Here is a 25691-nt window from a genome sequence, read left to right as displayed (position 1 = left end):
CACAAAAGTGAAAAAGAGTGTGAAATTGCTTTATTCCTACTTTTCAAGCATATATAAAAAATACAAGCTGTATTTCAGATGGCTGCATATTTTGTCTTTGTAGCCATAATATGAGTTAATTTTTGACACACATGTGACAATGAATTTCCACAGTATAGTTTCAGTTGTGCAAGTTTGTGCAATCAAGTGTTTGTGCTTAAGACACCTTCTACTTTAATCAGCCTGTGAATCTATATCTAGATGATATCAAGTAGGGAACTAAATAAAAAACTGTACTGGTAGAATTTTTTCGATGACTAGGTGGAAATGTATAGTCACTGAGAGTTGAAACTCACACTTCACAGAAACCCTACATATGTTTTTCCACTTGGTGGCACAATTACTTTGACTTAAGTTGATCCAAGTTGAATTGCTGCTTGATTATTGTGTATAGTTTCACTTCCCCTTGGAGGATTTGGATAAGTTCTGGTACTAAGAGTCAGTTTTTTGCGGGCATTTTGTCCTCTTCCCAAACATGGCAGGGATCTTTGCAGCTCTAGCCGGGCATCGGGGCACAGGAAGATATAGAAGAGAGGATCCAGCAGGGTGTTGAGGCTGGTCAGCCCATAGCAGAGCCGATAAGTGAGAAAAATGGAACGCTCCAGTCCACATGGCTCATCCGTCAGCAGTAAAGATACAAACCTGTATCCGCCTACGAGGTGGTAAGGCCCAAACACAACTATAAAGTTGATGGTGATGATGACCAAGATGCCTACAATTTTGTGTCGTTCATGGTTAGAGAGGGAAGGAGATCGACGGAGTGTCACCCCAATGTGGGCTGAGGTATAGCTGTGAGAAAGCAGATTTGCAAATCAGAGTATACAAAAACATACCTTGTCCTATGAGGAGTAAATCTGAAATTTATTTTGTTAAATCTACTGTGTAGAAGTAAAAAGAAGTAGTTCTGCATCACATGGATTTTCCCTTATATTTATGTGCATATGTTGTTTTGTACATTCACTCTATGTGCAGTAGTTTGAAAACCACTTTGGCTGGTGTGTTAAAACCTCTGGCCAACTGCAAATTTCACTCATTCTACACATTTTCCATTGCATCGTTTCAACTCAAAGATGGTAAATAGTCTCCTTCTCTTTTGCTGTTCTGCAACTTAAACTGCTTAGATGATGTAAAGTTGTTGACCTGGTTGACTCACAGAACCTTGACAGGACCAGGTTTGGATGCACAATTTTACATGTAGAATACAACAGGAATATGCAGTAACATCTTAGGATTAACTCACCCCAGTATAGTACATGGCAGCAGGAAGCCAAGGGCCACAGTGGTGATCTTGAAGTGGGCATATTTGGGACTGACTGGGTACTGCTCAAGACATAGTAGTCTGTCAGAAACAAACACTGATGGCAACAGTCCACTCAGGCAGAACAGGAAGGTGAGGGTCCAGACTGCTACTCCAGACATTGCTGCCACTTTAACAGTCCGTATCCTGCGGCTGCTCAGTGGGTACACAATGGCCAGGCAGCGGTCCAGTGCTATCAGGCACAGGAACATAACACTGGCGTAGACATTTACGTAAAACACATATCCAACAAGCTCACAGGTTAACTGACCGTAGGGCCAGCGGTGTCCACCCTGAAGGTAAATAATCCACAGTGGAAGGGTGAGCAGCTGGAGGAGGTCTGAGAGCAGCAGGTTGAAGATGTACACCAACTGGCAGCCTCCCCCACCTGAACGACCCAGTTGGTACAGTCCCCAGAGAGACAGCAGGTTACTGGGAAGACCCAAAGAGAAAATCAGGCCATAGATACAAGTCAGGCCAAATGTGTCCGTGTCCAAGGGAAGGTTGCAGCTGTCATTGGACATGTCGTTGTTGAACACCTGACATGGAAAACTAGATGTGACTTCACTTAGACATGGATTGATACTTACAGGACGATGGGTTGGTGTAGGAATACCCATTGATTGACACAAAGTGAAAGCTCAAATGACATTTTTCATAAGGTTGACTCATTTACTTGTGATTTGTCCGTTGTACATCTTCACAAATGCATTATCCAACAAGAGGGTCAAGTTGGGCTTTTGTGCTGTTAGTCGACCAGTCTTTAAAGCATCCAGGATCCATTACATACATCTGCAGCACATGAGCAGAATGAGCATTCTCAGATGGTTTAGCATCAACAGGCATTAAAGGAATTAATCTATATAAGATAAAGCCAAAGACTTTTCACTCACCTCTCAACACTGCGAGACTGACTTCCACTCTGTCGCTATTCAGCATGTGACCTGTACTCAATAAATGTGGGAACACGGTGTCTCAACCAAGCCTTGTCTATTCTATAATCACTTCCTCTACAGGAAAACCACTTCTCCAGCTTTAAAGGCAACATCCTGAGGCAGGAGAACGCCTTTCTGCTCCAGAACAAAAACATACACTCACTCTTTCTCTATGTCTCCCTCTCTCCAGTAGTAGACAGGATAATTAAGGTGGACCTAGTCTGTGAATGCCGGAACTGATGTAGGGTGTCCCCTAATGCCTTTTAGATTTTTAGTTGCTGGATATTTGCCAATAAATACGTTAACCCCTCTGTTACATGCTGTCTTTAAACAAGTGTTTCAACACCTTTGAAAATAGGTTTGTTTTAAGTTACATTTTTCTCGTTTAATGTACATCTTTTAAATGTTAAAATGTGTGTATGTATTGTACTGTGTTTACACGTACAACAGGGTACAGCAGTCACATTAGCACCACCTGGAAGTTTTAATGTTTATGTGGACTGGGGTCAGCCAGGACACTCCAACTAGACAAATATAGTACAAACCACAGGTTACATGAAAAACTCAAAACTGATAAATGTTTAATCTCCAGGATGAACATGTCTCTGCTACTACAGAAAGAAAAATACTTAGCACAATTCAAATTGTTTGGGTGAAGAATGATATGTGGAGATAATGGCTGTTGAGGAGTGTTTTTACTACATCATTTCAAAGGGAGGAGGGGTCTAATCAGTCCCTTTGTTTACTTTAAATGTCAGCAATCTCTAATTTATTGAATTATTCAATAATGAACCCAGCAGTCAGCCCCCTGGGACATTACTGCTGACCTTTTTTTCAAGAGCTTTGCATGAAGGTTTACATGTACAGTACCTGTATAGACAAAATTAGGGTTGGTAAGGAAAATATATGTGTATTAAATAAGTTATTCAAGAATAACCTGATACTAATTAAAAGTTAGGGGGCAGTTAATTTTTCAGCAGGGTTGACTTAGGTATTACATAACATATTTGCTTTAGAAAAAAACAATTAATATTTATTAAAGCTTGTACATTGTGTTTATTCAGGTTGCTTTTGTTTCTGCATTAGTTTTAAATCGAAGATCTGAAATACACAGACACAGAAGAATTACCTTGTTCACATATATGTGAAGTATCAGAATTAGCTTATAAAAGCAGTTTTATTACACATGTGGAGCTTAGGAAATAAATTACATCTTTAGGTTTGAGGATAACTGTATCTCTTTAAATGTGAAGACTATAAGACATAAAAATATTCCACGTATGTTCTATGTTTTTCCACATATGTGGCAAAAATATCACTTGAATATAAAAATAAAATTTAGACAGTTTCTGATTAAGGCCTTTATTTTCTTAAAAAGGTTAAAATATGAAGCAGAAGTGTGTATAAAATGCAAATTAACTTCACTTATCTGTAGATCTGTGTGTGTTTGTGTGTGATCATTCACTAAAAAAGTACAGGGCAGTCACTTAGCATGAGTTACTCTGCTTTCAACTTTCTTCTGAACATCCTGCAGCAGAGCATCCTGCAGAGGAAGACTAAAAACCAGACAAAGAATACAGCAATGACCATGATGAAAACAGCCACGTCCAGGCAGAAGTAGGAGTACCAAGGCAGACTAAAACCTGCTGACTGCAGATGGCTTGCACCTCTGTTCCTAATGACATACTCAATCCAAAAGATGGCAGTGTCCATAGGAGACAGTGGCTGATCATGATGTAGCTCTGAAAGATGCTGCATATTCTTACGGTACGACGGAGTCTCCAGGATGTCCTTTAGAGCCTCCAAGAACTCTTCTTTTGTGAGTGAGTTGGCCTCTACTACCCGAGCAGCTCCTCGCACCTTCAGCCTGAGTAGGTTGTCAAACTGGTCAAAGAGGAGCGGCAGGCCCAGGACAGGAACACCGTGGTAGATAGCCTCATATATACCGTTGGTGCCGCCATGAGCTACAAAGGCACGAGTCTTCTTGTGTCCCAGGAGATCATTCTGAGGCAGCCAGTCCACCAGCAAGGTGTTGTTTCCCAGGGATGAAGGCTTTTCCCCAACAAACCTCCACACAACCTTCTGAGGGAGCTCAGCAAAAGCAGCAGCAATGGCCTCTGTGACATCAGGAGGCAGAGCTGACACCAGCGTCCCCAGAGACATGATCACCACTCCATGATCTCCAGAGCTCTGCATAAAGGCCTCCAGCTCAGCAGAGAGGGGACTGGCTTTTTTACACTGGAATCCCCCTATGTAGACCATATTGGGCATGGTGGGCCGAGGAAACTCAAAGACAAAATCTGTCCTCACCAGCCAGATATCAGCTGCCTGTTGCAAAGACAACAGATCAGTTCCAGGAGGGAAGTGTCTCTGGAACAGACTTGCGTATGCTGGGTTAATGAGGAAGAGCTTTTCAACAACAGTGTGGATGTAATGTAACATGTTCTGGGTCCTTTCCAGAAAATTCATCTTGTCATGAAGTTCAGTTGCTGATACAGGCACATAGGAGACAGGAGATGGAGCTATGGATAAATGGGCTTCCCCAGTGTTGATCCAGCGCACATTGAAAACCAATGGCAGCTTTAGGTAACTACCCAGAATAACTCCTATGTTCAGAGCAGGGTCAGTTAACATTAAGTCAAACTTGGCATCCTGCAGCTTTTTCATTAAACTGGTGTCATCCAGCATTGTAGCAATAGCTCTGGCCAGGATGTCATGGGCATTCTGCATCAAGGATGTGAGCAAACGCTGCTGGCAGAAGGTGCGTATAAAAGTCAGCGACCTGCGACATTCAATTACATCTTGAATCATTGTAAGATAGACATTCCGGTCTGCCTCGTCCTCCAACATGGGCACATTAATAGAGGTATACATGGAAGAGTTACTAGGAATGTACCAGCTTTTGGCAGAGCGCAGTACAGTGATATTATGGCCTCTAGAGTGCAGCTCTTGCAGGATCACCTCCATATTGATCCAATGACTTCCATCAACAGGAACAACCAGAATCCTGCTGCCACTACAAATAGTGGACTTGAGCAATAGGAAGCAGAGTCCCGTCAGGAATACAATGCTCCTGTTGGACATTTCTGTAAGAAACAACAGAAAGAAACATTATTTTGGACAAGATAAAAGTAGGGTGCTGCACACCACAATGATCTCCTTTTCCACTTCCTCCTATATCAGGGAAGGTCTCTTTGTCCAGTTCTCCTGTGACTTTTCACCCTACAGGAATATCAAGGTGACAAACTGACATGGACCAGGTGGTTTTGCTGAGCCTAGGTAAACATCCGGGGACTCTGACTCTGTCATTTACCCCTCAGAACCATTATTAAACTACTTTAAAGATCCTGGAGGGACTCACCTAGAGCTGAGCCCAAACTCTAGAGAGAGAATTAAAAGAACAAAGTCATAAAACCCATCCTTTGACCTTTAGGTTACTGAAGGACAGAATATGGTGGACTTAGAGCTCCACCAAAAGGACAAGGTCTGTAAGGCCATTAGTCTAAATATCTAGTTGAATAATTATGGCCTTCGCAGTGATTCACATAGTCAAAGGTTCACCTGAACCTTTAATAAGCTGTAGGTACTCAAGACAGCATTATCGATCGTGTAGACAATCAAATTAAATGTGAAGTGTATTATGTGTAATGTGTCTTTGTCTTTATGTTGTATGAGGAAGACATACCTATGTCTATGAGCTATGGTAATAGAAAGTCCACAGAATTAGCTTCCATTCAAGAAATTATATATTTGTATATTGGCACCAAAGACCAGTTTGCCACCTAGTATTCCCTGGATAATGGAAGGTCAACATAGAAGGAAACATTTCTTTTTTCACTTTTTGTTTTTTCACCTTTTTTTTTTTCCTCTTTTTGCTGTCGGTAACTCGGACTCGGTTTACTCTTTAAGCCTTGTTTCTCCTCTTAGTGCATACCTGTTTTTTAGTTTGCGCTTTTTGTTTCCTCAGGAAAATTTCTTTAGGTTTAGGCCACATCATAGAAAACATCCAGCTGGTAACTGGAGCATATTGCATCAACAGAGAGATAGACTCAACACTCTACCCAAGGATGCCTGGTGTTAAAGGACACTCTCAGTGTGAAGACACTGCCACTGTTCACGAACAGCAGCAGATGGTTGAGTGTCAGCCAGTGTCAGAGTAGGCTAAGCTATCTCACATTTTACACTGTTTGAATACTTTTCCATCTTCTCAAAGTTCCAAGATGCCCATTGCACCATATACCAACAAGTCTCTTCTATCTGTAAGAGAACAGTGATAATTTATTTTGTCATAAACCTGTCCAGAAACAGGCTGATCAATTTGTTCTGGGATTTTATCAAATCTCATCAAAGAGTGGTTATCTCTTCCAAACTAACCTGGTGCACATTTCTAAAAGAGTGCAAAGTTAAAGTAGCGCTACACTTGTATTTCCCTTTAGATTACTGTACAACAAAAGCACAAAAATGTTCTCTCCACATTTCATTTTTTAACTGACTTAAGGGATTTTTTAATTTGTACTAGTGTAACATTTTGTGATCCAATCATAGAATACGATGTAATGGGTACACATAGTAGAGAGATCAGGTGCAAAACTTTAAAGATCTGTAAGATTCCAGTAATGGGTAATGTGGGACTCATGAGCAACATGGGTAGGGTAGAATGATCACAAATTAAATCTAACTACAATAACATAATCATTACATTTTTCTATATGTATAAAAATAGGGGCAGCTGTGACTCAGGATGTAGAACAATGGTCTACCAATCGTAGGATCTGTGGTTCAATTCCCAGCTCCTCTTGTCACATGTTAAAGTTGCCTTGGGCATGATACTGAACCCCAAGTTGTCCCTGATGAGTCAGGTTAGCTGCATGGCAGCTCTGCCATCGGTGTGTGTTTGCAAATGAGTGAATGAAAAGCAGTGTAAAAATGCTTTGAGTGTCAGGTAGAAAAGAGCTATATACTGTGAGTGCAGACCATTTACCATTATTTAGATTAATATTTGTTTTATGGCCAGACTAAATGAATAAAATACATTAGAAAATATATTACACACAACAACTCTTAACAAAATTTAAACATAGTTTTCAAAAATCTAGCAGTCTGCAATTGGAATTCAAGCCATGAAGTCCAAGAAATGTTCTGTAGACCTCCGCAGTAACATGTTGTGGTGAGTAACAGTGTTCCTGTGAGCAGCTGATGGTTTGCCTTTCAACATGCCCATCAACCAAAGCTCAGAGGCAAGACAACAAATTTAGGACAAGTCTCTGACTGGCTTTGAGAGGCCCAACCAAAAGACCTGAAGATGACAGTTCAGAGACATCTCCAATTTGAGAGGATTTGCCAGCAAGAATGGGATAACCTGCTTAAATCAGGTATATCCAAGAAGACTCCAAGCTGTGATTATTGCCAAAGCAGCTCTGACAACTTATTGACATAAGTACTTACTGTATTTGAATTAAAGTTTCAGTTATTGGTTTCACCATGTCATTATGGGTTAGATAGGCAGAATTCAAGTAGTATGAATATTTTCGGAAGTCACTGAAGGCATTAGAGTATAAGGGAAAATAACTTGTGGGGTAGCGAATTGGATGCTCCAATACAACTACAATTTAGGTTTTTTCACACCGGATTGTATTGATCCTCAACTCTACATTTTTAAAAAAAGTGCCATTATGCATCTGGATCAAAACAAAGGAAGCAACCTGTGACATGACAGAGATGAACCATAGGTGATTTAACTGCAACCACATTGAAATCAATTGTCTATTTTTGTTGGATCAATGTAGATGGTTGTTCTTTATTTTATTTTATTCTATTTATTTATTTATTTATTTTACAAGAACTCGGCCTGTTTATATATTACTCTACTATAGTGTAGATTAGGTCTTTTATTTTCCTCCTCTGATGGCTAGTTTATAAGCTGCTGGTTAGAGTATGTGTCAGATGTTAAACCATCTTCTTCAGTGTTATGGAATATTCTTATAGAACTTGTCACAATAACATTGCCCATAATTTGTGATAGTTATGATAGTAAATTGAAAACATAGGCAATGAGATATATGTCACACAGAGAAACATCCTCGTAGTGTGTTTCATATTGCAGCATGCTGAATAGCTACAGGGGCTAAAAATAAACCTTTATCTACCTCTGCCTTTCATAATGCTGTTTTAAATGTTTTATTTCTTGGATACCATTAGTACATGTATTATACTATTATTAGTATTACTACTAGTATTTTTTTGATGAATTATTCAGTTAATTGTAATTAAATTCCTTACCCAGTTCTTGTTACGTCCACCTACTTGGCTTGAGGCCTAGCTGCTGAGTGAGTGAGGATATTAGATGGTATCAGCATTTTCACACAGCTTAACTTTTGCACACATGCTGTAGGTATTGTTTTACCTGGTCAAGGTCCAGTATGTGGATTAGAGGTAACTCACAAAGGCTTAAATGTCATGGGTTAAAGTGTAATGTAATCAGCACTGGTCTAAGCAAGTATAATTTGCATACAAAATATGCAAATATGCACTTGTTTAATCTGAGCTGTCCAACATTTTGTATTGATCTCAAGTTATTCAAAACTCTATTTGTATGTATATGTCCACGTTTAATAAATCAGTCACAGATATTGTTACTATGTCTGTTATTGTGAGGTAAAACCTTTCAACACCAAAATTATATATTCTTTTTGTCTTAATAAGGTTACTTCTTAGTTTATCATCTGCACCTAATTGCTGCTGATTTTCTATTTCTTTGGAAAACACTGGCACCTGTTATGTACTGTTTTCCAAGCCACTTCCTGAAGCGGTTAAGGTAAAATATGTAGTAAAGAGCTGAGATTGATGAGAAACCATCACGGAAAACAAAGGAAAAATCTAAACTGGGACCCATTCAGGGAGACGGGAGTGGCAGGGAAAAAGGGAAAAAGGAAGCAGCAAGGTCACACAGGGAAAATAAAGTTACTGTTCAATAGTCACTAGACTGCACCACTCACCTACTCTCCTTTGCTTCTGTAGAGTTATAGAAACCTGATCGAGCAAACAACAGTCATCCCAACACCACAACAAAACAGAGATAAAGACATGGAGCATGTGTCTCTGATAGCACGAGTTAAATTGTAACGTGTACTGCAGTGACATACCAGAGAAAGGCTAATGAAGTCACTTACCTTACAAGAAAAACAATTTTTCTTTGGCTCTCACTTGCTTTTCAGCTTAACAAAGCTTTACTTTATCAGGATCAGTCTCTACGTACAGAATTAGCAGTGATATACTACACTGAGCAATAATTTCAAGAGGCTAAGAATTCGATTCAATTCAAAAAGTTTTATTAATCCCAAAGCGACATTGTTTTGCCTTGTTACAGTTGCTCTCAACTCAGATGGAAAGAAAGGGAACCACAACCAGGAAAGATCCACACCAACACAAATTCAGAATAACATTAATATTCTGAACCTCCTCAGAAAGTTGTGCTTACTTCAAATAGGTGTTAATTCTGGGAAATGTTTCATTAGTCACCACTTGTTGCATGTGCACAAATCTACCTGCTGCCAACTCGCAACAGATTAGAACAGCTCTGCAGAGGAAATGAGATGTAATTGCTGGATTAGGAAAGCTGATAAAATTATTTTGCATCAAAGTCTGAAAGCAACAATAAGAGAATTTTGGGCTGATTTGGACAAATGTTTGGTTTTAAACATTTGACATGACACACTGTAATGAAAAACTCAAGGTAAAAAGAAAGCAAATGTAGAAGATTTTACCTGGTGAATTCTAGGAGAAATATATCAAGATAGCAACTAAAATAAGGCTGAAATGCTGATCTCAGTTTTGTCTCTTAGCAGTTGAATTATCCTCTGGGAGCAGCTTTAAAAATTGGCTGAGAGAAGGGAAATCCAGGCTGGTTGATCATCAGATGTTGTTAGCTGTTGCTGACTGGTCACTGATAACGAAGCAAGGTAAGCAACGGATGGGAAACCAATCTGGAACAAGGTTCAGACAGGTTCGCAATGATAAGAGGCCTTAACTAACAAAGAGGTTAAAGGTGCTTTCGAGTAGAAAGATTCATGTTGTAGAATATTTCAGATTTCCAGTGTATGTTTAGAACAGGCAACTTCAAACTTGATACAGTTCAGTGCAATTTCTAAATTTCTCCTTTACTATTCAAAATGAAATAAAAGTAGAAAGCTACTCCTTGTATTTGCATTTAATGTCAATTTTGTTTGTACGTTTTAAAAAGGATGACAGAGAACAAGTATTATTATTACTGTCAGGTCACAAAGTACTCAGCTTTGTTTGATCTGGCCTAAGATTATGTACACCACAATCCCGCATTTGTAGTTTGCAGTAAGTCAACAATGTCATGATAAATGTGTCTGCTGTTATCTGCTTGTAAGTACAGTATGCCATACTGTACTTACAACCTTTTAAGCATCACTGTATGGTCACGTATCCAAATAGAAAACTCTTTGTACAGTACAGTACAGTTGTCTGTCCTTGATATTATACACACTTCTGAGACTGTGCTCACATTTTGTTGGCACCATAATATGTAAGCACGTACTAGTAGTAGTAATAGTAGTAATAATAGCCTTTCTGTCATAAAAAAAAAGTGGATGAGATTAATCATCAACCAACCATGATCATGTGGATGCTGTCACCATATAGTGTGTGTGGGAATGACAATATGTTATGCTGTGCTTCTGTTGTCAGGCTAATTAATATGATATAAAAAAAGAATGACATTTTCAAAAACTAGCTTAGACAACGGTTTTATGTCGAGGGAAGGGTATATTTCAACTTTGAGGATAAATGGATGATTAAATCAACAGAAGACCTTTCATTTCTCAAAAAAGGTTATAATGTGAGGAAGTACTTGTAGTTGCTTTTTTTTGATAATTGCTCAGAAAAACACAGGGCACAGAACACAAGTTACTCTGCTTTCAACTTTCTTCTGAACATCCTGCAGCAGAGCATCCTGCAGAGGAAGACTAAAAACCAGACAAAGAATACAGCAATGACCATGATGAAAACAGCCACGTCCAGGCAGAAGTAGGAGTACCAAGGCAGACTAAAACCTGCTGACTGCAGATGGCTTGCACCTCTGTTCCTAATGACATACTCAATCCAAAAGATGGCAGTGTCCATAGGAGACAGTGGCTGATCATGATGTAGCTCTGAAAGATGCTGCATATTCTTACGGTACGACGGAGTCTCCAGGATGTCCTTTAGAGCCTCCAAGAACTCTTCTTTTGTGAGTGAGTTGGCCTCTACTACCCGAGCAGCTCCTCGCACCTTCAGCCTGAGTAGGTTGTCAAACTGGTCAAAGAGGAGCGGCAGGCCCAGGACAGGAACACCGTGGTAGATAGCCTCATATATACCGTTGGTGCCGCCATGAGCTACAAAGGCACGAGTCTTCTTGTGTCCCAGGAGATCATTCTGAGGCAGCCAGTCCACCAGCAAGGTGTTGTTTCCCAGGGATGAAGGCTTTTCCCCAACAAACCTCCACACAACCTTCTGGGGGAGCTCAGCAAAAGCAGCAGCAATGGCCTCTGTGACCTCAGGAGGCAGAGCTGACACCAGCGTCCCCAGAGACATGATCACCACTCCATGATCTCCTGAGCTCTGCATAAAGGCCTCCAGCTCAGCAGAGAGGGGTCTGGCTTTTTTACACTGAAACCCCCCCATGTAGACCATATTGGGCATGGTGGGCCGAGGTAACTCAAAGACAAAATCCGTCCTCACCAGCCAGATATCAGCTGCCTGTTGCAATGACAACAGATCAGTTCCAGGAGGGAAGTGTCTCTGGAACAGACTCGAGTATGCTGGGTTAATGAGGAAGTGCTGAACAAAAACAGTGTGGATGTAATGTAACATGTTCTGGGTCCTTTCCAGAAAATCCATCTTGTCATGAACTTCACTTCCTGGTACAGGCGCATAGGAGACAGGAGATGGAGCTATGGATAAATGGCCCTCCCCAGTGTTGATCCAGCGCACATTGAAAACCAATGGCAGCTTTAGGTAACTACCCAGGAGAACTCCTATAGTCATAGCAGGGTCAGTTAACATTAAGTCAAACTTGGCATCAAGCAGCTTTTTTATAAAAACATGGTCGTCCAACATTTTTTCAACAGCTCCAGCGAGCATCTCATGGCCCTCTGCTATCTTGGACATGAGCATGTGCTGTTGACAGAGGGTGCGGCGTATAAAAATCAACGACTTGCGACATTCAATTACATCCTGTATCATTGTTAGAAAGAAATTCCGGTCTGCCTCATCCTCCATCATGGGCATGTCAATAGAGGTAAATATGGAAGAGTTACTAGGAATGTACCAGCTTTTGGCAGAGCGCAGTACAGTGATATTATGGCCTCTAGAGTGCAGCTCTTGCAGGATCACCTCCATATTGATCCAATGACTTCCATCAACAGGAACAACCAGAATCCTGCTGCCACTACAAAGAGTGGACCTGAGCAACAGGAAGCAGAGTCCCGTCAGGAATATGCTGTTTATGTTGGACATTTCTTGGAAGAGAAAAAAAGACAGAAATAATTAGGAACTGCTTCTAAATGCCACATTGTACTTGGTGTCCATGTTCATGCACAGAGCAGAACTGAGAAAATCCAATCATGGTTCTGACAGTCATCATCTGCCCCTGGGAGAAATGTTAATAACTGCATGTTGAACAGCAGCAGAGACGCAAACAACTTTTATCTTACACTACTTTTAGACAATTTGCATGTCTTGTGCACTGTGCACACTTGGTATTATTGTAATTATTAAGATCCACCAGTTAAGTTACTCCAACACCGTACAATGAATCCATTTACATTACACATCCATGCTTTTATTTTCCTTCAAAACCATCTTCAGGATAGTAATCTTACTCTTATTTTGTAATATTTTTTATTTAAAGTCGTTATTATTACTATTAAATTGGTTCTTTCAAATGATTTAGTAAAGCGTCATTGCCTCACCTTGTTTTGTTGTATCCACATCCAGACCAGTTTGGTTTGAACTCCACTCAGCCAGGATTCAGTATTTATAATTCCACAGAGCCTAACTTTGACACACACAGAGGCCTTGTTCTGCCAGATTAAAGTCCAGTATGTGGATCAGAGGTAATTCACAGAGATATTAAGGGTTAAGAGTGAGTGTGCATTTGATATGCAGTGATCTGAGTCATGATGATGTGTATACTGAATATCAGTTAACACTAATTTCTTATTTTAAAACTAGTAATTTGTGATCTATGTTTAAATATGTACCAATATACTGTGAGTTTGTTAGTTTTAAAACTGGAAAGTTTATCTACCTGGAAGGAACAAATATTAAAAGTCAGCAGCTCACTTACAGTCAAATCTGAATAACCAGTGGCTGTGGCAGTGTTGAATCAAGGAAATCGTCTAAAATATTTTAAACCGAACAAAACAAAAATAAATAATTATAATATGTATTATAGGGTTTCAAACCAAAGTAGGAAATTTGACCCAGAACAAGGTTCAGACAGGTTCACAGTATCGTTATCTGGAGAAGCAGGTAACAGGTCCTTTACTGAGGGAAGGTTCAAAGTCATTTGAACCTTCCCACACATTTAGAAATGCTTTGTAAAACTCTTCAGATTGATGTTATCATTTTATTTATGTATATTTGTTGATGGACGAAGATGATCTGTGGGTCCTTCTGTGAGTTTAATTTGGAAATTTGTCATTTCATCTAAGACAGAGGATCAAATACTGTTAGGATTAATGTTCTGTGTCAAATAAAAATATACACAGGGATATTTGAGGGGGCATTTCTGCCTTTACTGGATAGAACTAGTTGAGAGTTAGACAGCAAACATGGGAGAAGAGGGGGTATGATATGGAATAAACTCAGTTGGACTCGAACAATTCGGCTACCAGGGCACACTTTCCCTTTGCATAACTTTGACCAAAGTACAATTTGAACCCCCATGCTTGATATGATGATTTCACATTTTTGGTGTGCAGCATTAAACTCAGTGATCTCACAACTCCACATGTTCGCAATTATAACCAGTACAAGTTCAAAATCCAAGTGTATCCCGTCTTAGAAAAAGGCAATTCATCAGTAATCCCAGTGTAATCTGCTTAATTCATCAGCATTTTTTAAATGTGATAAACGAAAATGTATTTTAAAAAGGATAATGTTGTGTTCTAGTGTTGGTGCTTTCTTCAGGATTTAGACTTGATTGACAACTTCAGTGGCCATAAAGCGCTTTGTTGAGCTTCATGCAAAGACCTTGTTTCATACAGTCATCACACACTGACCATGATCAGTTTGAATGGAGATGGGGGCACTTGCCATTTCTGTCTCTGCTTGTCTTCATTACAGCAGATCCTTAATCATTTGCTGTACTGTAATGATGCGATAATGTGCCATGTTGCTGTCGTTAGTCAAATAAGGCAAAAATGTGTATAAGGCTAGGGTTATTCTGCTGCTTTCATCTTTCTGCTGAACCTGAACATCTGGCACCAAGCCTTCAAAAAGAACAGGAGAAAGATGCGAACTGGGACACATTCAGGGAGACAGGAGTGGCAGGGAACAAGGAAAGGAGGAAGCAGCAAGGTCACTCAGCGGAGGGAAAATAAAGTCAGCACTGGTGATTACAAAAACAGCACGGGTCGCGGCAGTTCAGCAGCCATATCAGCAGACTGCACTCTTCCCCTCCTCTCCTCTGGAGGTTTAGAAACCTGATCCAGGGAACAGCCATGAGAGTGAAGTTACATCAGAAAAGAGAGGTCATCAGAAGACGTGCAGTGTGTAGCTTAAGCGGTGCACGAGTTAAAATGTAACGTCTGTTTACAAAACTAAAATGATAACATTGTATTTGCTTCTCTCTTGCTTCACAGCTGTACGAGGCTTTAGTACCATGCACATCAGGGCATGTAGGTAGGAATCAGCAGTTATGAGAATGATCTCAAAAATATTTCCCATAACTAAAGAATAAGGTTTGGAGCCATGACACAAGGAAACTAGATAGTGGCCCAGAGATCTTTGGTTCATTAAGGGTGCCCCCATCTGCTATTCTTTATTCACATGTTTGGTTCTTGATTTTCTTTGTACACTGGATCCAATCATGTGTGCAGGTGGTTGTTTTGGTTGTTGTAGAGAGAGTACTGTTTTAGTGCTGTACTCTACCCCAGCTGTCATTAGGGTTAACACAGGGTTTATGTATAGAGACATACAAACATTTACACTCACATTCACACCTATGGGCAATTTATAGTTGTTGATTAACCAAACATACATGTCTTTAGATGATGGGTCGACCAGTGGATTCAAACCCGGGCCCTTTTTTGATGTGATGCAACAGTGCTAACCACTACACCACCAGGTCACGTAATGATACTAAATCTTGCATTTTATTTCAATAACCCAAGACCTAAACATAGTTTAAATGTATTTGTGAACCTCACTCTTAGCCTCTCTGATCCGAACTGGAAAAGTTAAAAACCAGTCTTGTTTGTTATAGTGTACTGTCCCCCTGTCCCTTACTCATTAATAAAGTAATTATAGTGGGTAACTTTAATATCCATGTAGATGTTGATGATAACTGCCTCAACACTGCATTTAATTCACTATTAGACTCCATTGGTTTTACCCAAAATGTAAATAAATCCACTCACTGTTTTAATCACACCCTTGATCTTATTCTGAAATACGGTGTTGAAGTTGATCATTTAATAGTTTTTCCCCAAAACCCTCTTTTATCTGACCATTTCTTAATAACATTTGAATTTACAGTACCAGACTTTACTAAACCTACAGATAAGATTCACGACAGTAGAAGTTTATGTGAAAATGCTGTTGACAAATTTAAGGACCTGATTCCATCTTTTATTTCAGAGCCGTGTACCAACACAGAGGAGGGCAGTCCTCCTAACGTTACAACAGCAGAAGTCGACTATCTTGTTGATAATACCGCAGCCTCACTCAACAATACTGTTGCTCTACTGAAAAAGAAGCTAGTGAGTCAGAGGAAGTTAACTCCTTGGTACAATTCACAAATCCGTAGCTTAAAGCAGAAATCACGTAAGCTGGAAAGGAGGTGGAGTTCCACCAATTTAGATTAATCTTGCCTGGAAAGATAGTTTAATAATATATAAAAAAGCCCTGCGTAAAGCTAGAACTTCATATTACTCCTCATTAATAGAGGCAAATAAGAACAACCCTAGGTTTCTTTTTAGCACTGTAGCCAGGCTGACAGAGAGTCATAGCTCTGTTGAGCCTAGTATTCCCTTAAATCTCTGCCGCAATGATTTCATAAATTAATTTACAAATAAAATCATAACTATTAGAGATAAAATTGATTGGATGGTCTCATTTGTACAACAGCTCTAGATTCATTTGTAAGACCACGCTGGAACGTAGACTGCTTCCTCCCTGTAGATCACTCTGAATTACTTTCAGTAATTAATAAAACTAAACCATCAACATGTCTCGTAGACCCCATCCCGACTAGACTGATGTCTTACCTTTGATCCGCACGTTCATATTGGATCAGTTTAATCAATCTTACAAATAGACTACGTACCACAGGCTTTTGAGATTGCTGTAGTCAAACCCCTACTCAAAAAGCCTACTCTGGTCTCTAACTAAAATTTCTTGAAAAGGTAGTTTCTAAGCAATTATGTGACCACCTGCACAGCAATAACTTGTATGAAGATTTCCAGTTAGGATTTAGAGTACATCATAGCACAGAAACAGCACTGGCAAAAGTCACTAATGACCTTCTATTAGCATCAGACAATTGACTACTCTCTATACTCGTCTTGTTAGATCTCAGTGCTGCATTCGAAACTTTAGATCACAACATTTTATTACACAACAAAAGACCATATCCAGCCTCACCACACCATGTTCCATCCAGTTCACTGTGTTACACACTAAAACAGGATTGCATTTGCTCTTTAGATGCAACCTCATTTTGTTCAGGATTGAACCAACTACATCCCTTATGAGTAGAAAAATAGAAAAGGAAGAAAGAAGAAGATTAGAGGTACTCTACAAGTAGGTAGGTGTCTGTATAGATTTAGTTTAAATAGATCTGGAGCCAGGTCTGTCAGGGTGCTACTGTGCAGGTGAGGATTCAGAACTCAGCTCCTTATTCTTCAGTATGACAGCTAGGTTTCTAAAACTCATATGGATGACTACACAGTATGATGTATGTTATTATATGTTAAATTTTTTAAACTTAGTTTTATATGTGAAATCATGAAATCTTGGACCACATAACAGATTTAATTATTAAGTTATCACCAACTATATGTATAAGGAGAAATAATGTGACATTTGGTGAAATGCTAAACTGCAAAAGTCTCCTGCTGGTAGAGGAGATACAGGAGAAGAAAACATAAGAAAAGGGACAAAAGGATATTTGGACACCACAGAAATACCAAATATGCCTAAAATCTTAGCAGCAAAACATAATTAACATGAACAACATATCATAAAGCAGAACTTCAATTTGTAAGACCAACTATCGACCTAAATTATAAAACATTGATGCTTCTGTCAACACATTGTTCATTAGGACCAATGACACATTACATAGTCCTTCCAATTGTATCACAAGACAATTGCTTAATTTAGTTTCTACTTTGCATTCACAGAGGACCCATCAGAGGACCCCTGACCAATGTAAGAAATCTCTGGAATTTTTGGTATATAAGAAAGTTGACCAAAACAAAAAAGCGAGGCCTGTATTTATAAAGACTGTTTCAGGAATATTACACATTTTAAAGAAGAACTAAAAATAGTCCTTTCTCAACAACTCCAGGCTGGTCAGGACAGGTGTGATACTTTAAATTGCATAATATGTAGCATATATAAATAGTAATCAGATGGATGAGAGAGAGGGAGAGACAGAGAGAGAGAGTTTACATGGAGGTCAAGATTGCCTGAGGAGCAGTTGCCATCACTGGCTGAGAGGCCACGACTCCAGGTTGAGTCACCAGAAATTGTTGGTCACCCGTGTACACAGGCTGGGTAGTGATAAAAGTCATGGACTGTTTGTGTCTCTTGATCTCTCTGGCCATCTGGCACCAGGAGCAAATGTTACAGAAAGTGGTGTAAACACAGTCACCACACATGTCTCCCTGATCAGAGACACAGAGCATGCAAATTACAGCCATGAAAAGTGAGACACACTCAATGAAGTTCTTGTTTTTTGTTGGTGTTTTCTTCTCACCTGGATTTTGTAGTGGTGACGCACTGCAACTCTCATGGACATGGACACAGGTGGAATGCATGTTGGGCAGAGCAACATCTGAAAAGCCAAAAACACCATGTCCAGCAGGGGGAGACAGAAACACTCTCCAAAGTCAGAGGCGGTTTTGCAGGCAAAGCAAGGTAAGCACCAGCTGGCAAAGCAACCTGGAACAAGGGTGAGACAATTCCACGATGATAACAGACCTTATCCGCAGAGGCAAAAAATTATTTATTATTTTTATTTTATTTTATTTTATTTTATTTGGGGGGGGGGGGGGGGGGTTTACAATACCTCAATGTGAGGTGTGGTCAAAATGCTCAGAAATAGGAAAAGATGCTTCTAAAGATTATTACCCAAAGAAAGAGGTGCTGATTGTCTTTGGATTTTGTTAGCTGTTTACTCCCCATGAATATTGAATATTTCACTTTGGCTGTGCACAGTTTTTCTAAAGTCAAATTAGAAGTTCACAGAGTGGGTGTGTAGTGGGAGTACTCTGCAGTCTCTTGTTAAGTCTCGGATTTGTCACAGTCCTCAGACTCCTCTATAAAGTCTTCAGTCTCGACCAAATCCAATTTTCGGTGTGTGTGTGTGTGCGTGTGTAACCTAATACTGGCCACAAAGACGAGGATTTTACTAGCAAATATTGTACATGTACACAACAAAATTCTTCATGTTTAAATTTGAAATCTTGCTCTTTTACACAGTCCACCTAGACACTGTTCTAAGATTTGGTCCAGGCTCGAATATCAATTTATCAGTATGTGTAGGTACAGGCTGTGTTTTCAACTTATTCATAAAAATACATGTGAAAACACATGCATCAAACATCAAACACATATAAAAAGACATACAGATTTCCAAATCATCGAAGCAGTCACAGATGCCAGTGCTCCACTGATTAGACTGGACAGAGATCACAGTCGGAGACTGACGTGGCTGGTTGTTGATAACCACGTTCGTTGCCATCGTGATCGGTCAAATAAGGAAGGCCTAAAAATGAAAACATTTATTATTATTTTTTTCCCCTGGGATTCTCTCTACATTAACTGCACGTTAGCAACGTTGACCCGAAGCCCAAATATGTGAACAGAGCTCCAGAGACACTCGCTCTTTCAGAAGCTTTCCTTCCTTGAATTGTTCTGTATCATGATATGGCTCAACACAATCCCCATCTCACTGTTCACACCATCCACTCATGTACCTGGCATATACTTTGAGCTGGTGACAGCTGCTCACAGTGGATTAAATTCGATTTTACAGGAATATCACACAAAACTGTGTGTAGCTGTTGCATATATGCCATTAAAATAAAATCAGTTCAAGCCCAGTGTTAGCTTTGAAATTCTTAATTAATAGTTTAATTTCAATGAGGACTCACCTGATGTTGGAGCCTCTGTGTGGACGCCGTGGTTTGATCACACAGAGTGAAAGTTGGTATTTAAAGCATCAAAGCATGTTTTGAATTTGGTTGATTTGCATGTTTGGTTTGCATATAGGATAGAGCGCTCAGAGATTCACTGGTTTCACCTTCACAAAGACTGTACAAGAGTTTTTTGCACCACTCTAGAAAACTCACATACATTGTTTAAAAAACTAAATATTTGAATGTGAACAGATAAAAGACATTTAAACAGAAGGGAAATAAATATTAAAAAGTTGTAAATGTGTAATAACAATTGCATGTATCTCCCACACACAGTAAAGGTAGTCAGTAACTGTAGTCCTGTGCAATGAATTATCCCAGTGGTAAGCAAATATCTAGGAAGTGACAGGTGGGGAATCTTTATTAGTGAAGCAGTACTCTTCACTGTCACTACAGTGCTTTTATGACCCTCATGTAGTGATCTTTATGCAGCTTCCCGGTCATATTTCACAGAGGCAGACAACCGGGACACAACTCAGCTGAATCGAGTGGCCCTGTGCTCTACAGTCTTAGACTTTGCTGTTAATTTACTTAAAAACGTTAACAGTATATTTCTGTAATCCTCAAATACAGTACATTGTTGCTATTCTTTTTGGTGAAATGCCTTATAACACTATTAATACTTTAAGGAGAGAAAACAGTACTTTACAATATTTTTTGCAATGCATCTTGGGAACATAAGCAACTGTAGTGAGCCCACATGCTTGAGTCAACAATCCAATTTTAATTTTCACCCATCTTCATCCTTTAGATTAATAGGTAAGTGGTTTTTGTTTTTGCTTGTTAATATTAACAAAATGCATAACATTTCCAAGCAATTAATATTGTACCATGAGAAGTACAGATCTTTAAAATTGCTAAATGGTGAGACACATTGATAGAGACAAAAAGACTTTGATTCATTTCATTTTTTTTCAAGCGAGGGATGGTAATAACTTTTCTCTCTTTGGTGGCAGTTGTGACATTGCAGACACTGGACTTCTGATTGCCATCCTGCAAATTACAGGGGGAGCTTGAATTCACTGTGTCTTAGATAAACCTTTGCCATATGCACATCTCCAGACATTGTCTATTCTAGCAGCCTAACTTGATTGAATATAGCTGTTTGTGTAGGTTGCTGAGCTTATTTGCTAAAATTAGTTTGCTTGCCAAAGAAAACTACAAAACTTAACTTATAACCAAATCAGCCAGTGTCATGTTTTGTTTCCTCTTCTGTTTTCAAAGACAGAAGTGTTCACTTTGGACCTGCAGGTGTTGCCTTCCCCCACCCCAGCAACCAGAAAGGCCTGTAGTGGTATGGCTCCCTAACGTGCGTTGTCTTAGGAACCGGCACCACACAGGAGGTCGTCCACAACACAGGGACCATATCCAGCCTCACCACACCATGTTCCATCCAGTTCACTGTGTTACACACTAAAACAGGATTGCATTTGCTATTTAGATGCAACCTCATTTTGTTCAGGATTGAACCAACTATATCCCTTATGAGTAGAAAAATAGAAAAGGAAGAAAGAAGATTAGAGGTACTCTACAAGTAGGTAGGTGTCTGTATAGATCTAGTTTAAATAGATCTGGAGCCAGGTCTGTCAGGGTGCTACTGTGCAGGTGAGGATTCAGAACTCAGCTCCTTATTCTTCAGTATGACAACACCGACACCTCTTATAGTTTTACCTAGACCATCACAGCTTTCAGACAGCCTCACCAGAACCAAACAAATGCAGAATTTTCTTAGATTTTATTCAACAACTTTATGCAAATAAGCACTGACGGAGTACAGACACAGTTGAAATAGGTTAGCTAGGTTTCTAAAACTCATATGGATGACTACACAGTATGATGTGTGTTATTATATGTTAACTTTTTAAATTTAGTTTTATATGTGAAATCATGAAATCTTGGACCACATAACAGATCTAATTATTAAGTTATCACCAACTATATGTATAAGGAGGAATAATGTGACATTTGGTGAAATGCTAAACTGCAAAAGTCTCCTGCTGGTAGAGGAGATACAGGAGAAGAAAACATAATTTAGTTTCTACTTTGCATTCACAGAGGACCCATCAGAGGACCGCTGACCAATGTAAGAAATATCTGGAATTTTTGGTATATAAGAAAGTTGACCAAAACAAAAAAGCGAGGCCTGTATTTATAAAGACTGTTTCAGGAATATTACACATTTTAAAGAAGAACTAAAAATAGTCCTTCCTCAGATCAGGATACCGGAGCCATTTCTGAAGCTTCCCACACACCCTTTCAACAAGGAGTCAAAATATCACAGTTAAATACAATCATGTTGGTCATATACAGCTCTATCTATCCCCATGACAACTCCAGGCTGGTCAGGACAGGTGTGATACTTTAAATTGCATAATATGTAGCATATATAAATAGTAATCAGATGGATGAGAGAGAGAGGGAGAGACAGAGAGAGAGAGTTTACATGGAGGTCAAGATCGCCTGAGGAGCAGTTGCCATCACTGGCTGAGAGGCCACGACTCCAGGTTGAGTCACCAGAAATTGTTGGTCACCCGTGTACACAGCCTGGGTAGTGATAAAAGTCATGGACTGTTTGTGTCTCTTGATCTCTCTGGCCATCTGGCACCAGGAGCAAATGTTACAGAAAGTGGTGTAAACACAGTCACCACACATGTCTCCCTGATCAGAGACACAAAGCATGAAAATTACAGCCATGAAAAGTGAGACACACTCAATGAAGTTCTTGTTTTTTGTTGGTGTTTTCTTCTCACCTGGATTTTGTAGTGGTGACGCACTGCAACTCTCATGGACATGGACACAGGTGGAATGCATGTTGGGCAGAGCAACATCTGAAAAGCCAAAAACACCATGTCCAGCAGGGGGAGACAGAAACACTCTCCAAAGTCAGAGGCGGTTTTGCAGGCAAAGCAAGGTAAGCACCAGCTGGCAAAGCAACCTGGAACAAGGGTGAGACAATTCCACGATGATAACAGACCTTATCCGCAGAGGCAAAAAATGATTATTTATTTTTATTTTATTTTTTATTTTTTATTTTTATTTTTTTTTTTATTTTTTTTTTTTTGGGGGGGGGGGGGGGGTTTACAATACCTCAATGTGAGGTGTGGTCAAAATGCTCAGAAATAGGAAAAGATGCTTCTAAAGATTATTACCCAAAGAAAGAGGTACTGATTGTCTTTGGATTTTGTTAGCTGTTTACTCCCCATGAATATTGAATATTTCACTTTGGCTGTGCACAGTTTTTCTAAAGTCAAATTAGAAGTTCACAGAGTGGGTGTGTAGTGGGAGTACTCTGCAGTCTCTTGTTAAGTCTCGGATTTGTCACAGTCCTCAGACTCCTCTATAAAGTCTTCAGTCTCGACCAAATCCAATTTTCGGTGTGTGTGTGTGTGTGTGTGTGTGTGTGTGTGTGTGCGTGTGTAACCTAATACTGGCCACAAAGACGAGGATTTTACTAGCAAATAGTGATTGTACATGTACATAACAAAATTCTTCATGTTTAAATTTGAAATCTTGCACTTTTACACAGTCCACCTAGACACTGGTCTAAGACTTGGTCCAGGCTCAAATATCAATTTATCAGTATGTGTAGGTACAGGCTGTGTTTTCAACCTATTCATGCTAATACATGTGAAAACACATGCATCAAACATCAAACACATATAAAAAGACATACAGATTTCCAAATCATCGAAGCAGTCACAGATTCCAGTGCTCCACTGATTAGACTGGACAGAGATCACAGTCGGAGACTGACGAGGTTGGTTGTTGATAACCACGTTCGTTGCCATCGTGATCGGTCAAATAAGGAAGGCCTAAAAATGAAAACATTTATTATTATTTTTTCCCCTGGGATTCTCATTAACTGCACGTTAGCAACGTTGACCCGAAGCCCAAATATGTGAACAAAGCTCCAGAGACACTCGCTCTTTCAGAAGCTTTCCTTCCTTGAATTGTTCTGTATCATGATATGGATCAATACAATCCCCATCTCACTGTTCACACCATCCACTCATCTACCTGACATATACTTTGAGCTGGTGACAGCTGCTCACAGTGGATTAAATTCGATTTTACAGGAATATCACACAAAACTGTGTGTAGCTGTTGCATACAGTATGTGCCATTAAATCAAGTCAAATGGTAAATGGTCTACACTTATATAGCACTTTTCTACCTTACTGAAACTCAAAGTGCTTTACACTGCAGCTCATTCACACAAGGACATACACACTCACACACCGATGGCAGACAACTGCTCTACCTATTGAGCCACAGCCACCCGGTCAAGCCCATTGATAGCTTTGAAATTCTTTATTAATAGTTTAATTTTAATGAGGACTCACCTGATGTTGGAGCCTCTGTGTGGACGCCGTGGTTTGATCACACAGAGTGAAAGTTGGTATTTAAAGCATTAAGGCATGTTTTGAATTTGGTTGATTTGCATGTTTGGTTTGCATATAGAATAGAGCGCTCAGAGATTCACTGGTTTCACCTTCACAAAGACTTTACAAGAGTTTTTTTTTTTTTTTTTTCACCTCTCTAGAAAACTCACATACATTGTTTAAAAAATAAATATTTGAATGTGAACATATAAAAGACATTTAAACAGATGGGAAATAAATATTAAAAAGTTGTAAATATGTAATAACAATTGCATGTATCTCCCCCACACAGTAAAGGTAGTCAGTAACTGTAGTCCTGTGCAATGAATTATCCCAGTGGTCTTTCAAAGCAAATATCTAGGAAGTGACAGGTGGGGAATTTTTATTAGTGCAGCAGTGCTCTTCACTGTCACTACAGTGCTTTTATGACCCTCATGTAGTGATCTTTATGCAGCTTCCCAGTCATATTTCACAGAGGTAGACATCTTTGAACTGGGACACAACTCAGCTGAATCGAGTGGCCCTGTGCTCTACAGTCTTAGACTTTGCTGTTAATTTACTTAAAAACGTTAACAGTATATTTCTGTAATCCTCAAATACAGTACATTGTTGTTATTTTTTTGGTGAAATGCCTTATAACAGTATTAATACTTTAAGGAGAGAAAACAGTACTTTACAATATTTTTTGCAATGCATCTTGGGAACATAAGCAACTATAGTGAGCCCACATGCTTGAGTCAACAATCCAATTTTAATTTTCACCCATCTTCATCCTTTAGATTAATAGGTAAGTGGTTTTTGTTTTTGCTTGTTAATATTAACAAAATGCATAACATTTCCAAGCAATTCATATTGTACCATGAGAAGTACAGATCTTTAAAATAAATGGTGAGACACATTGATAGAGACAAAAAGACTTTGATTCATTTCATTTTTTTTTTCAAGCGAGGGATGGTAATAACTTTTCTCTCTTTGGTGGCAGTTGTGACATTGCAGACACTGGACTTCTGATTGCCATCCTGCAAATTACAGGGGGAGCTTGAATTCACTTTGTCTTAGATAAACCTTTGCCATATGCACATCTCCAGACATTGTCTATTCTAGCAGCCTAACTTGATTGAATATAGTTGTTTGTGTAGGTTGCTGAGCTTATTTGCTAAAATTAGTTTGCTTGCCAAAGAAAACTACAAAACTTAACTTATAAACAAATCAGCCAGTGTCATGTTTTGTTTCCTCTTCTGTTTTCAAAGACAGAAGTGTTCACTTTGGACCTGCAGGTGTTGCCTTCCCCCACCCCAGCAACCAGAAAGGCCTGTAGTGGTATGGCTCCCTAACGTGCGTTGTCTTAGGAACCGGCACCACACAGGAGGTCGTCCACAAC

The 25691-nt window shown here is 39.4% G+C and overlaps 5 protein-coding genes across 6 annotated transcripts; all 5 read right to left on the bottom strand.

Annotated features, from left to right (window-relative positions):
- Positions 1-15: 15 nt before the first annotated feature.
- si:dkey-165a24.9 (G-protein coupled receptor 4) lies at positions 16-2367 on the bottom strand. 2 transcript variants are annotated; one of them, XM_026352444.2, is made up of 4 exons: positions 2230-2367; positions 2013-2128; positions 1280-1875; positions 16-828 (listed from the first exon to the last, which is right to left on the bottom strand). In XM_026352444.2, the coding sequence occupies exons 3-4, from the start codon at positions 1858-1860 to the stop codon at positions 390-392; spliced, it is 1020 nt and encodes a 339-aa protein (XP_026208229.1). In that variant the 5' UTR covers positions 1861-1875; positions 2013-2128; positions 2230-2367; the 3' UTR covers positions 16-389. The 2 variants fall into 2 exon arrangements, with proteins under 2 accessions (XP_026208229.1, XP_026208228.1); XM_026352443.2 differs by having other exon boundaries at positions 1280-2128.
- Positions 2368-3719: 1352 nt separating this feature from the next.
- LOC113157890 (UDP-glucuronosyltransferase 2A1-like) lies at positions 3720-10042 on the bottom strand. The gene is made up of 2 exons (XM_033326797.1): positions 10035-10042; positions 3720-5357 (listed from the first exon to the last, which is right to left on the bottom strand). The coding sequence occupies exon 2, from the start codon at positions 5353-5355 to the stop codon at positions 3769-3771; it is 1587 nt and encodes a 528-aa protein (XP_033182688.1). The 5' UTR covers positions 5356-5357; positions 10035-10042; the 3' UTR covers positions 3720-3768.
- A 413-nt stretch (positions 10043-10455) lies between these two features.
- On the bottom strand, positions 10456-13268 carry LOC113157889 (UDP-glucuronosyltransferase 2C1-like). The gene is made up of 2 exons (XM_033326796.1): positions 13248-13268; positions 10456-12794 (listed from the first exon to the last, which is right to left on the bottom strand). Exon 2 carries the CDS (start codon positions 12790-12792, stop codon positions 11203-11205), a length of 1590 nt encoding a protein of 529 aa, XP_033182687.1. The 5' UTR covers positions 12793-12794; positions 13248-13268; the 3' UTR covers positions 10456-11202.
- Positions 13269-17916: 4648 nt separating this feature from the next.
- On the bottom strand, positions 17917-20135 carry LOC113157711 (cornifelin-like). Its single transcript, XM_026353317.2, has 4 exons — positions 19884-20135; positions 19357-19495; positions 18485-18669; positions 17917-18392 (listed from the first exon to the last, which is right to left on the bottom strand). The coding sequence occupies exons 2-4, from the start codon at positions 19469-19471 to the stop codon at positions 18174-18176; spliced, it is 519 nt and encodes a 172-aa protein (XP_026209102.1). The 5' UTR covers positions 19472-19495; positions 19884-20135; the 3' UTR covers positions 17917-18173.
- Positions 20136-21646: 1511 nt separating this feature from the next.
- Positions 21647-24310, bottom strand: LOC113157713 (cornifelin-like). Its single transcript, XM_026353319.1, has 4 exons — positions 24272-24310; positions 23602-23740; positions 22679-22863; positions 21647-22586 (listed from the first exon to the last, which is right to left on the bottom strand). The coding sequence occupies exons 2-4, from the start codon at positions 23714-23716 to the stop codon at positions 22368-22370; spliced, it is 519 nt and encodes a 172-aa protein (XP_026209104.1). The 5' UTR covers positions 23717-23740; positions 24272-24310; the 3' UTR covers positions 21647-22367.
- Positions 24311-25691: the final 1381 nt, after the last annotated feature.

Source organism: Anabas testudineus, chromosome 18 (assembly GCF_900324465.2).
Source record: "Anabas testudineus chromosome 18, fAnaTes1.2, whole genome shotgun sequence".
Classification (NCBI taxonomy): Eukaryota; Metazoa; Chordata; class Actinopteri; order Anabantiformes; family Anabantidae; genus Anabas; species Anabas testudineus.
Note: the sequence above shows the minus strand (reverse complement) of the source record. Positions and strands in the feature narration are given on the sequence as shown.

Excerpts from the sequence above, each read along its gene's own strand:
- si:dkey-165a24.9 (XM_026352443.2), bottom strand. The coding sequence starts at position 1,956 with ATGGGTATTCCTACACCAACCCATCGTCCTGTAAGTATCAATCCATGT. Across the intron at positions 829-1,279 it reads CTGCCATGTACTATACTGGG|CTATACCTCAGCCCACATTG; the intron begins GTGAGTTAATCC and ends GCTTTCTCACAG.
- LOC113157890 (XM_033326797.1), bottom strand. The coding sequence starts at position 5,355 with ATGTCCAACAGGAGCATTGTATTCCTGACGGGACTCTGCTTCCTATTG.
- LOC113157889 (XM_033326796.1), bottom strand. The coding sequence starts at position 12,792 with ATGTCCAACATAAACAGCATATTCCTGACGGGACTCTGCTTCCTGTTG.
- LOC113157711 (XM_026353317.2), bottom strand. The coding sequence starts at position 19,471 with ATGGCAACGAACGTGGTTATCAACAACCAGCCACGTCAGTCTCCGACT. Across the intron at positions 18,670-19,356 it reads CTTCGATGATTTGGAAATCT|GTTGCTTTGCCAGCTGGTGC; the intron begins GTATGTCTTTTT and ends CCCTTGTTCCAG. Across the intron at positions 18,393-18,484 it reads GTCACCACTACAAAATCCAG|GGAGACATGTGTGGTGACTG; the intron begins GTGAGAAGAAAA and ends GTCTCTGATCAG.
- LOC113157713 (XM_026353319.1), bottom strand. The coding sequence starts at position 23,716 with ATGGCAACGAACGTGGTTATCAACAACCAACCTCGTCAGTCTCCGACT. Across the intron at positions 22,864-23,601 it reads CTTCGATGATTTGGAAATCT|GTTGCTTTGCCAGCTGGTGC; the intron begins GTATGTCTTTTT and ends CCCTTGTTCCAG. Across the intron at positions 22,587-22,678 it reads GTCACCACTACAAAATCCAG|GGAGACATGTGTGGTGACTG; the intron begins GTGAGAAGAAAA and ends GTCTCTGATCAG.